At 44.0% G+C, this 12,545-nt stretch overlaps 1 protein-coding gene across 3 annotated transcripts in view; it reads right to left on the bottom strand.

The window, feature by feature from the left end:
- AOAH (acyloxyacyl hydrolase) overlaps nucleotides 1–11,640 on the bottom strand; it is a 66,875-nt gene extending 55,235 nt beyond the window's left edge. The window contains exons 1-3 of one of the 3 annotated variants that reach the window (XM_021386426.1): nucleotides 11,480–11,640; nucleotides 11,090–11,244; nucleotides 389–484 (exon numbers count right to left, since the gene is read on the bottom strand). In XM_021386426.1, the coding sequence (XP_021242101.1) occupies nucleotides 389–484; nucleotides 11,090–11,243 (250 nt within the window). In that variant the 5' untranslated portion in view covers nucleotide 11,244; nucleotides 11,480–11,640. Of the gene's footprint in view, nucleotides 1–388; nucleotides 485–11,089; nucleotides 11,245–11,421 lie in introns of all 3 variants that reach the window. The other 2 variants (XM_021386427.1, XM_021386428.1) reach the window with 2 other exon arrangements.

Below are 12,545 nucleotides of genomic sequence, written 5' to 3'. Positions count from 1 at the left end.
TTTACAATAATGGCTTCCTATCCCCGCTGAAAGTGTTTTCATCTGCTCAGTTGATATAAAGACCCATATTGACAAGAAAGAGGAGTGGCTGGACATGCAGCAACGCTGCTAACAAAGAGACAAAGTGGAGACAAAGAGCAGGGAAAAAGGGGCTCGCAGGCTTCTGGGCTTCACACAACCCCATTCACTGTAACTCTGGGATGAAATCCCAGCTCCGCTGCAGCTACATCTTTCCTGCAGATAGCACCTGGCTATCTTTCAGCCACATTAATTTTAGGTGCCGCAAGAGATGTGGCGAGGGCTTTTTCAGTCTCAATGTGTGAATTTTTAATTAACGGAGAAGTACAGCAGTACCAATGAAACATATGGCACATTATTTGATACTTACCAGGTATGTAGTTGCACAGTCTCTCCATGGCTGCCTTTACAGTACTGTTGTGCCACTGGGCAAGCTGTTCAATCACAGAGACCACAAGCACACATCCTTCAAACAAACAAATAAACAGAGTGAATGCAGTTATTTCTAGTGTGTAGGCAAGCACCTCATGCAATAGAAGAACCTTCAGCATTGCTAGGCATTTCCTATCTTCGGATGCACCATAGTAGATGAGCGCTTGGGGGGAAATATCTGCAAATTTCTTCCTTCAGTCAAAGACTGCATTATCACAGAATGGATACCAACATCAGAGGAACTCTGTCCTCTTAGTACCTCTCATGTCTGTACTGGATGCACCTCTTGTACCTCTTGGAACTCGCCGAGTGCTATTGAAACTTGAACAATCCCACTTCCTCTCAGCTACAAGAAATCTAAGTTCTCAGAATTTGCTCTGAGACAGTCTAGAAATGAAGGTGAGCTGCAGGATTCGGATGTGGATACAGATACACCTTATTCCAGAGCTCAGGAGCATTAATGTTAAGGTTACTAGACTGGCACAGCTCTTCAAAGTGAGCTTTTAAATTCCTTCCAAGTACTCCTGCCTATGTGCTATTAAATCAAAGTGATGTTTTTCTACAGAAATAACTTCAGTGCTCCTATGGACCAAGTGACAAATAAAAGATGAAGTAATACCACTGGAACTTGCTGTAAGACCAATATCTTAGAATTGTCTATTACTTCTTCAGCACCAAATACAGTGGAATTTACAGTGAACTTGCCATCACTTTTGCAGGGATAACAGCCCACTTCTCCATACTTACTAAATAGAACTCTCACCCAAAGTCCTCTGCATAATGATAGATAAGGCACGCTAAGAGCCATTAACTCTAGTCATCCTAGAAGAAAAGGTGAATAAATGGAGACAGCTACTACCAAGAGAAAACTCTGAAACAAATCATTCATTCCTCTCTCTCTCAACCTCCAAAACCCACAAGCTGGTCCAAAGAATTAACAGCTGATTAAAACACAGTGGCTCACTAAAGCCTTCAACTGTTTGAATAGAAAACAAGTCCTGCACTGGCCCTGGAGTTAGAAAACAGACCCTGGCTTATTTGTGATGGTAACATGGGCATAGCCACAGCGGACCAACTCCACCACTTAGTGCTGATATGGTGGTGCATGTCCTTCAGACATGCTATTAGTACCTGTAAAAGGGCTGCCTCTCCTAGTGTTTACAAGGCCATATTATTAACATACGCAAACAGCCTACAGATAAACAAAATTACCCCTCCCCCGCCTTCTTACTATGTCTGTTTTATTCATAAGGCTGGAGGCTCAGAAAAACTAAACGACCAGAATGATGCCTTAACAATAAAACACACATACTCTTTCTGTGCCTTCCTTCATTCTATTATCAAGGTCAAGCCATTGTCAAAATATCTGGCTGTCTAGAAGTCAAAAGGACAGAAAGGAGTCCAAGCAGAAGGACAAACAAGGCAGTCCTTGGTTTCCTGGTGGGGATGCAAAAAGGTTCATCTCTGCCTTGTCAGATGTGCTTGCACTGACTCACCCTATCACAGCCAGGTCTTCTCCCCTCTGCTAGGGTGAGCACAGGGAAAGGGGCTGATGGATGCACAGCTGTGTGGTGCTACAGACCGTGCTCACAATCCCAAAAATTGTCCTGAGGATAAAAATACCCCCAGTGCTTCACTTTCCTCTGGAATACAAAAATCAGCCTCCACTGAAGATTTAAGAGAGTTTCTCTCTTATGTTTGTCAAAGCATCGCAGAGGGGAGAAAAAGTAGCTATTTTTAATTCAGCTTTGCCAAATAGAAACAGAATTCTTAATCACAAAAACAATCATTCAGGTAACCCTACTGAGGGAGAGGTCTCTTGGTGATTAAATGGAAATTTTTCATGTTATTAAGCCAGTCAGACTTTTCTGTGCCTATTGAACGAGGCCCAAAGCGAGATTTGCTTTGCCTGAGAATTAACAGAGTCATCGCTGAGATGCTGAAGTACTTAATGCAGTGCCTCGGGCTACTGGATGCTATATGAATATAAATAACAATAATAACAGCCTGGCAGTTTGGGAAAAACCCACAGAGCTGAACCCCAGGGCATTTGCTCTCATAAACCAGTCTTTACTGTCACACAGAGGGTGCTATTACCCTCTCTGTGTTGCAGACACCCACTGGCCCCACCAGAATTGTTTGAATGCTCTCCCAAATGCATTTGCTCCAAAGGAAACACAACACTTGTCAAGACAATTAGGCACAGAAAGACATGACTGATTTTCATGGGGACAGTTAGAGGTGTCCCCAGCCTCAGTGTGCCTTGATTTGGGGATAAAATCTTGTTCTTTCCAGTTAGTAATTTATTCTCTAGGATAGTCTGATTCTTGTGTTGGGCTGTAGGTAAAGTCACAGTGGAAGTTAACTCTTGCTCCTACTAGAATTCTCTATTTTTCATCAATTAGATCACCTTCCTTTGGATTCAGTGGCAGGAAAAGGATTGATTGTTTGCTGCAGCACAAGAAGCCACTATTACAAAAAAAAAAAAAAAAAAAAAAAAAAAAAAAGAATCAACAGAAATAACCCTGAACAACAAGTAAGCCAATTACCAGAAATGCTAACAAGTTATCCTACCTCTAACAGATCTTCACCCTGTTGGCTAAAATGGAAAATAGATAGATAAAAAGGACAGCTGTCTTCAGCTGTGGGAATCTCACTGCTATAATTATCTATGATTACTTCTGAGTAAGATTATAAACTTGTTAATACTCTGAAATCAGTAGAAAAAACACTTCCAGATCTGGACAGTCTTTAGCAACGGTTGCTTGCTTTTAATTAAGCAGATATTTACATGTGATTTATTTCTCATCATGAGCAGGGCACATGTAAAGCAATCTAGATAAGCTTCCAGTTAAAGGTTAAAAAGCTCTACGTTTTTTTCATGATTGCATGTGATTTGCTTTAGAAACAAGTTTCAAGAAATTGACTTTGCTGTTGCACTGTAATAATAGGTTTCAATACCTTGTCAGGCTGAGGAATAAATTCATTGGTGGTATGATGCCTACCAGCCATTAGAAACTAGACTCTGGAATTAATAAAATGCTTGTCTCTTTTAGTGATATTTTGTCCTATCTGCTATTAATTTCTGAAGAGATAAGAGAAAACCATAACCATTTTGCTCAGAAGCAGTAGTCTGGAAACCCATGTCAGGAAGCGCTTGTCCCCATGTATTTGAGAGTAGCGTGCAATAATAAAATGACATTTCCAATAGGCTTGGGAGAAAATCATACACCAGTAATAAAGTCAGAGCTAGAGATTCATCTCCTAGCCACAAAGCCCCTGGCAGTTTGAGCAGACTATTTAACTTAATCCACTCTGCTGCACGTTTGAAAGGATATACTGAGAATGATACCTGTGGATGTAAAGGAGTACCTGGACGCTGAGAGTTGCCTCTCTACATTTCAGATTTGTAGATATTTTTGTCCTGTTAAATGGGATTCCTGGCACCTGGAGCATACTTCTTTGTCACTTTTTGTTCACACTGTTGGGTGCTGGGGCCCTTTCTTGTCCCTCCAGCCATATCGCCATTCCCCATCCATAAATTAGCTGTACCACCTGGAGCACAAGGAAGAAATAAGCCAAGGAAAGTGGCCTGGGCCACAAATGGCTCTCTACAAACCCTGCTCTTTGGGCTGTGGTTGTCTGCCCCGTTCTCCACTGTTCAACACAGAACAAGACATTCCTGCTTGTAACTGGGGAGGTTTGTGTGGGGAGCTAGCAAAAAATCAGCATGTCTACTGTTTTCTCCTCTGAGCTGCGGACCAAAACTGCACAAGGTGCAGGCAGACCATGGATATGCAATGTCACAGTACAGGAAAGATTTATTTTTCACTATATGTACCTTTTCTAATACTTCCCAATATCTGTTCTGCCTTTTGCTTCTGAGCACTGAGGTCTCATTGCCTTCAAAGAAAAACCCACTGTAATCTCAGGATTTTCTTCCAGCATGGAAATGGTGAGCTCAACAGGTGTAAATGTGTAGGCAAAGGTAGGACTGTTATTTTCCCTTCTGCATCTGGAGAATTTGTTGCTTTGAAAGCCAATGTAGAAAGGGATCTGAGTATACACATTTTTAAATTCAGACTTTGTTTCTTCTATCATTTAAAGCTAGCATTACCATATTTCACAGACCTAGTGATGTGATGGAATATAATTATAGGGATCTGTATACAAATATGTTGGCATGTACAAGAACTTATTTCCCCTACATTTGACAAGATCATGAAATATCCTCGAAATGCTAAATGGTACAGTACAACCGAACCTGTCCCTGGGCATAAAACTACACATAGTACACTGGGTAAAGAAATGTTTAAATATTTATGTCAATATAGCAGTATTTTAAGTGTAATATCAGTTAGCATTTTTGTTGCTCATGCAGTTCATGCTACAGCAGAGAGACACTTCAGACCCTGAGCTTCACTACTTCCTTAAGGCACCCTATGAGGATTCTGATACAATTCTATACAGTTCTGCATGTGCTGGTACAAAAAATCAGTTTCCATCTAGTGGAAGACTTCGATATCCATACCTGCCAGCCAAATGTATCCCTGGTGTTTCTGTCATTACACTTTAAAGAACTCTGTTTAACAAGATCTACAACCCCAGGCATTTGCAATGGAAATACTTTTTACATTAATTAGTAGGAAAAGTGTGTATGTATGTACCATTAACATATTTTTTCCTTTCCAAATCAGGAAAGGGTATTAAAAATTTACTGTGGCTGGGATGGTGGCAGAGAGACTTTTGCTATTTCTTGACATTGGGATTATTTCCTTGTACAACAAGCCACAAGCTCATTAAGCCACAAGCATAGTCTCATCCCAGTTGCAAAGAATTGGCCATTTTCGAAATTCTGAACGCACAAAATTTGTTTTAGGTGCATAGTCCCTAAAAGCATTGAAAGTGATTGCCTGAAATGTAGTTGTTCTGAAGTTCTGAATAGGGCAAACGTGTGAACAGGAATGGCATTCAACAACAGAACAGACAATCGATATTAATAAATAAGGCTATGAAAGACAAACAAGATTAAGCTTAAAAGCAAGTTTCAGTGACATAAAATTCACATCTGCCCATGTTTATATATACACGTACACATACACAAGTGTGTATTTACACACGCACACACACCTGCAGGTAGGTGGGTATGTGAAGCACACCTTCTCACTGTGATCTGTGTGTTTGCGTTTCGCAGTCATGAGCTTTCAGTAAGGCGTGGGGTGACCTTGAAAATGAAATCTTTACCATCAGCTGTTGAAAAATCCAAATCCCTGTAGGAAATATTTCTGTTTTAAGAGTGGCTTTCCTATCTACCACACTACTCCTGCCTGTGTTTTTTCTATCTGAAGAACAACAAGAGGGAAAAAAAAGAAGCTGTGGTGAAATGTGCCATTTATTGCTGATCATCAGTCTGAGTTCTGTGCTGTGTTAGCTGAGCACTGTCAGCAAAGTGAACAGAGGTGCTGCAGCTCAGCCCTGGTGTAGCCGATCCCAGACATTCATACTGCAGTACGTTGTGGTGCTGCGCTGATATTGGACACAACCTTTTTACGGGGCTCATTGAGCCGTACATTACAGCTGTAAGCTGTTGGGGACATCAGCTGCCACACAAATCAGGGCAGGCAGAAGCTGGCAGCTCCAAAACACCTATTTGTTAGTGTGACAAGAGCTAGAAATATGTTTCAAGAGCACACTTCTTCATACATTAGGAATTACATTCTCATGGGCGAATGGAAGAGGCGACCCACGGAGGTTGCTCAGAATGGCATTACACTGAGCCCAGAGAGGGTGAAATTTGCTTCCCTGGCTGCTGACTCACAGGATCCTAGTTTGCTGGCAGAGAAGCATGGCTGCTTGGGTGCCTTGAGCTCTCCCTGTCTGATCGCTTCGTTCCAAAAGGGCAGCCAAAGTTAATCAGCAAAAGGAGCAGGGCAGCCTGCTGCTGGGAGGAACTAAATAAACCACTATTTGCAAATGATGCTTGCAGTCATAGTACAGAGCACCAGGAGAGCCGGTTGGGAAGAGGCCATCCAGCACATGCCTCTGTCCTACCAGTGATCTGTGGTGTCCCTGCCGCTCCTAAGGACATCTAATGATCTCTTCTACAGCCCCCTCTGGAATCAAAGACAGCACATACTTGTGGTTACTGTGAGAAAGTACTCCTCCTAATCTGAATGTCTCTAGTCTGAATAGTGTTTATTTCTGTTAATTCTTGCTATATCTGTTACAGACAGCATCTATCTATCTATATATAGGATAGATGGCCCCTTTAATGATTATGAAGACAGATATCACGTCCTTTCTCAAGTTTTTCTTCTCTAGACTAATTAACTTCAGTTTATTCAGTCGTGCTTTACAGCTTATGCTTATTTTTCTCTGAACTTTTTGTCACTGCATTGCCCTTGATGCGCAGCCTCAAAAGGGAGCACAGAAATTCCTGAGAGAATTGTCAGCGCTGAGAAAGGCAGCAGGTTACTTACTTCACATCTTACGAGCTGTTTGCACATCTGGGTGTCTGCAGGGCCAGTGCTCTTCCTGACAGCATGCCATTGTTGTGCCTCTACAAGCCCAGCTGATCCTCCCTGGGGATGTTCCCATCTGTTCCATGTGGGACTGACTACTTCTCCCAAAATGCCTTCAACATACTAATGTGGGAATGGTCTTTCTGAGGGGCAACTATCCCAAGTTTGTTTTGAATCTAATCCTGCCCTTCACTGTATTTGCCCCATCTCTGGAGGTGTTCAAGGCCAGGTTGGATGGGGCAGCCCGATCTAGTGGGTGGCAACCTGTCCACAGAAAGTCGTTGGAACTGGGTGGGCTTTAAGGTCTCCTTCAACTCAAGCCATTCTTTAATTCTGTGATTTCATGATTCTATGATTTTCAGTGTTACATGAGTTACCAATTTAGTAGCACACTATTAACCAGGCTAACGAAAATAGGGCATGATACTACATTCTGTGTTGAAGATTAAAAAAGACCTAATTTTGTACATCCCCCACTTAAAGAGTGAGTCATGTGCAGTTATCTCTGAACAAGGCCATCTACCAGATTTGTCGTGCCCTGTAGAAGCTCAGTGTCACATAACTCTCAGCCACTAGATTAGTGCTGAGGTGGTGCCAAGAGCCTTGCTGAAGTCAAGCTATAGCATCTGCTGCTTCTTCCCATCTACATGCTGTTATCTCATCATCAAAGAAAAGTAGGTTGGTCTGACACTGTTCCTCCTTGAGAAATCTCTCTTCTTATTATTTACTTTTGAAAAGAATCTGAAAAAAAAGATTTAATATTACAAAATTTTTCCATGAATTGATATTTAGCTAACTGACCTATGTTTACTCAAATTTCCTTTTTTTACCATTTTGGAGAGATGAACATAGAGGCTCCTTCCTGTCTTTCTATGTCTCCCGTTTTATTCCAGGGAAGCTTCTGCCTCTCCTGTGGTTGCTTCAGACACTTATGAATGAAGTTGCCTTTGCTGGAGTATCGGTCAATTTGCAGAGACCCCCTACAGGTTCTGTCATAGTTTGGTTGAAGAATAAAACCTTTAACACTCTTTCAGAAATACATCAATGATGACCTTACATACAATGAAATGTTAACATTGGTGTTTCTGGTTATTGGGGCTACTGTACTATCTTGGAGTACGTACTTGCCCTGTGAAATGGACAGTATTTTCCTCATTTAACATGGGGAAAGTCAAAGGCATGCCTATTCAAAGTGCTCATTCATACTTAATTCTTGAGACAGAAATACATAGATATAGCATCCTGTTGTCTGGATGCCCCACTGAGATTCTCAGGCTGCTCCCAGCAAAAAGGTTTCTTGTCCTGAAGAAATCCCCTAAGCTGTACTCCTGGTTAGTGACAAACCCAGAAACCACAGCCAAATCCATGATCCAGCTCCCAGACCTGTGCAGGGACTATTACTCACTGTCATTGCACAAGGAGAAACAGGAGCTCCATGGGTATTTGCACACAGGAAAAAGTACACAAGCCCTTTCATTTGCCATAGGGATGAAGCCGAAGAATGTATTGCACACAAAGCCTGCAAGAGACCTGGGGGGAGCCTGGCTGATTTCACTGGATGCAGAAGGGGAGCATTTGCCCAGCCTGGGGAGACAGGAGGCAGCTTTCATGGATGAAGAAAAGAGGTTGCCAGGTGCTGGGAAGTCTTTTCCAAAGGCAGGGCCAAGGAAAGCTCATGTGGAAGCTCCTCTGTCTAGTATCTATTTAAAAGCAGGTGGGAGATAGATAGTACAGAACTATTTAGGAACTGAATGTGATCTTGTGGCCAAGATGGTTATCACTAGCTTGTTGCCTCCTCTTTTCCTTAATTCTAAAAGGCAGCAGCATTAAGACCCTTTGTAGGTGAGAACATGCTTCATTTTTACACCAATCCAGTTGTGAAAAGACTTTATTTGAATGAAGCAGCCATATTTTTCAAGAGACTTCAGCAAAAATGGCCCAGGTGTCTTTCCAGTATGACCAGAATCTACTGGGGCAGATAGATGGTGCCTTGAAGAGAGCACAGTGCTCAAGGGGAGCATGAAAAGAACACCACCAGGTTCTAATGCACTCAGTGGGCACACCAACATTGCACTTTGGTCTCCCATAACATCATTTCCACGTATTTCTTCCTGAAGGGTGCTATTTTCAGTGGAAAGACATGACAGAAAATACTTCCTGTGTTTTGTTACTGAAAGAGCATCTATTTCCTGACCAGCATCAGCTGTTACGTAGCAATCTTCAACATACAGGTCATGTACGCACAGCAGTGTACAGAAATGACTGTTTAATATGCAGACACATCATTTCCCTTAAAAACCTGAGGCAAATACCTTCAAAACATTAGTCTCCTGACCAAACTTTAACCTGCTTGAGACAGTTCATTTCTTCAGGAAAATCTCCTGCATGCTTCACAGTGGGCAATTCTAATGTTATAAATGCTGCTTAGATCTATACGTCCAAAAAGCCAGGGGGAGTTCCCACGGCTCTCGTCTGATGTCTTCCTAGACAGAAAGCCAAGGCTAGCAGGCCCTGTGGTTGGGCTGCTGAAAGGAAGTTGCACTCATTCTCCTCGTGATGAGTGCATCTCACCTTCATTTCTGTGCTGAGGAGAGCTGGCACTGAACCAGCCACCAAAACAAGCGCTACCCCTCAGTATTCAGCTATTAAAAAGCTGTAGGCAAGCACATTCCCTGCCTTCTCTGTTCCATTCAAAGCACAGCATTACGAAGCACCGCTTCCCTCTCATCGCCTGCCCCAGCAGTGATCGCAACGGCCATTTCTGCTTTTCACCACTGCTTTCATTTTCCATCTGGTGACCAAGCACTGGCTTGAGCAGCCTCTGCACTGTGACTTGGCTCACTTCCTTACCACTGAAATCTGCACTTTGGATGGCACAGTTGTGTGTCAAAGCCCTGTTTCAATCAAGCTTAGAGCTGTTATTTCTAATTGTCCTAATCAACGCAAAGAAAATATACTTTGGTTGAAATATTGGTTGAAATATTGATTGAAGTACTGGTTGAAATACTGCCGTCTAAGGCAACACAATTTCTGTTTACAGCACTAAAATGGCTCAAAAGCTAAAAGAAGATGAAGTAGAATATTGGATCATAAAGTTAAATGGTGGATACACTCTGTACATTTGTGCACATAACAAACACAAGGCAGCACATCCCTCTGGGCACTGAGGATCACACCTACAGCATTTCTAATGCACAGATACCCACGCTTGTGCTGACATTGGCGTGGCCAATTTTGCTTTGGGAATACATTTGGCAAAAGCACTGAGACTGCATGATGTCCTAACTGCTTGTAACACTAGTTACAAGAGAGTGAGTTGCCAAAACTACAGCAGCTGGACCAGGCTCTAAGCAACTAAATGTAGCTGTAGATGTCCCTGTTCACTGTAGGAGATTTAGACTGGATGACCTTTAAGGGTCCCTTCCAGCTCAGACAATTCTATGATTACATGAAAATGCACCCCACAGTTCCATCTGGGAGTACATGGGAAGTCCAGCTGCACACACTCACCGGGAGAGGAAATAGGGAAGCACCCTGGCAGGTTTGGTGGCTGTCAGAGTGGCTGGAGGTGGGACCACCTCGGTGCCCCTTTGCAGGCACCCACCCCAAGTGGCCCCCAGACCCAGCACAGGGACCAGCCATGCTGCCAGGTCCTCAGGGAAGTTCATTAGCAGCAGGGGAGCACCTTGGGCAGTTATCACCCAGGCCTTGTTCCATGGCCCAAGAGGGCCAGCTATCCTTAATAGTATTTCCTAGGACTGGGTATAACCATGTAGACTCTACATGAGCTGGGAGACAGCACATCCTCCCACCGGAAGCACTGGGAAGTGCTGCCCAGCTCCCTAGGAACACCAAAGCCAGAGCTTTCAGCATCCCTCTTGGCAGAGCAAAAACATGAACTTTGGGAAGCCATCACTCAAAAACAAAATCATAAAGTAATTCCAGGCCCCATGCTGGCCTTGCAACATCCCGAGTGATTATTTCACCAACAACTTTGAGCGTTCTGCAGTACAGCCACAGGAGCTGATAACAGAGTGATTTACAATGTGCGCAGCAGTTCCCTGCTCACCGGTGCAGTAACAAATGAACAGCTGGCTGGACAGACAGCCTGTACATACCGACACAGGTCTGTCCCTGGGACAGCCCGAAGGGGAGCGCAGCAGGCGGCGGAAGCTCTGCAGCAGGCAGTGGGGAGCAGGAGACAGCCCTCAGCAGAAGCGGCAGCCAGAGGATGCAGAACCAGTTCGGAAATATCTGCCTAGAGGCCCTCATCCTAAGGAAAGCGACAAAAAAAAAAAACAAAAAAAAAAACAACGATCAGAATAGCAGAGTGCAACCAGGCCTGCAGTCCTCTAATGCACAGAGAGCATCCTGCATCTTCATTGCTCCGGTGTGGGTAAGAGCTGGCACAGGGCTGCTCCCGCAGGATGCAGGGAGCATCCGTGCTCACCCCAGGACCCTGGTTAGACGCTGACCGCAGCCCCTGGCTCCCCCAGTGCCTCACTGACCCCGTTGTGGCTTTTCCCGACCTACTGGCCTGGCGGGACCAGGAGGGTGCTGTGAGCAGCTCTGCACGGCGCACCCACAGCGAGTGACTAACGACCTTAAACCACAGTAGCTGCCGGAGCTACTCAGCATTAACAACGCAAGACACTCCCCTGAGCAACTCGTGTTGCATAAAGAAAACAGCCGACAAAACCCATCCCCCCAGCCCCGGCGCTTCTCTGCCCTCCTCCGCTCAGATAAAAGAAAAAAAGCTAAAAATGTTCTCCTTCTGTTTCTTTAGAGCAGGGTTTCCATTTGGGCGGATGGGATAAAAATAAAGTAGGGGAAAAAAAGGAGAAAGAGGCTGCGGGCAGTGAAGAGCGAGTCAGGGGATGGGCAGGCAGCTGCTGGTGGGATGGGAACAGCAGAAGCCAAGTGAGTGGCACATCTGGAGTAGGTCCGGCAGCCTTGGTGGGCATCCCAGACTTTGTCAGGGTTGGAAGACCCTGACCACTCCCAAAGCTAACGGATACTCAGTCTCTGTTTTGGTTGCTGCAGGGGGGCTGCAGCCAGCTTCTCCGTGTCCCAAGTGGTCTCCCAGATGTGGGCAGGTTTTACTCAGAGGTGCTGAGATGCTGTGAGGAGCCTGTGTTGTCAACATCTCAGTGTGCTTCCTACATGTAATTAAAGCAGGCTCTTAAATGGTGCAGTGAAGGAAATACAGACAATATAAATCAGTGTTTTATTGTCTTTAAAATCAATATTTCCCCATCAAACCCTCAGCTATTCCTGCAGATCAGTGTGACCCCACAAGGATCACATCAGCTCCAGTGTTTAACGTGTTTTTCTGGAACCTGCTTCTTACAGCTTCCCCTCTGTGGGAATCCTACTTACAGTGCCTTCAGAGTGTGTCCCTGAAAGTCTGCCTCAGCTCTGGGAGGCAGAATTTGTCTCATGATCCATGGTTCTGTAACCTAGTGGCTTCGGAAAATAAGAAGACTATTAAAAGCTTCATTGTGAATGCATATTGCAGTACATATCCATTCTTTATTCCAATCCACTTGCAAATGCATGTTTTTCCTTTTCTAG

The sequence above is a fragment of the Numida meleagris genome, chromosome 2, assembly GCF_002078875.1.
Source record: "Numida meleagris isolate 19003 breed g44 Domestic line chromosome 2, NumMel1.0, whole genome shotgun sequence".
Lineage (NCBI taxonomy): Eukaryota > Metazoa > Chordata > Aves > Galliformes > Numididae > Numida > Numida meleagris.
This window is presented reverse-complemented; position numbering and strand designations above follow the sequence as displayed.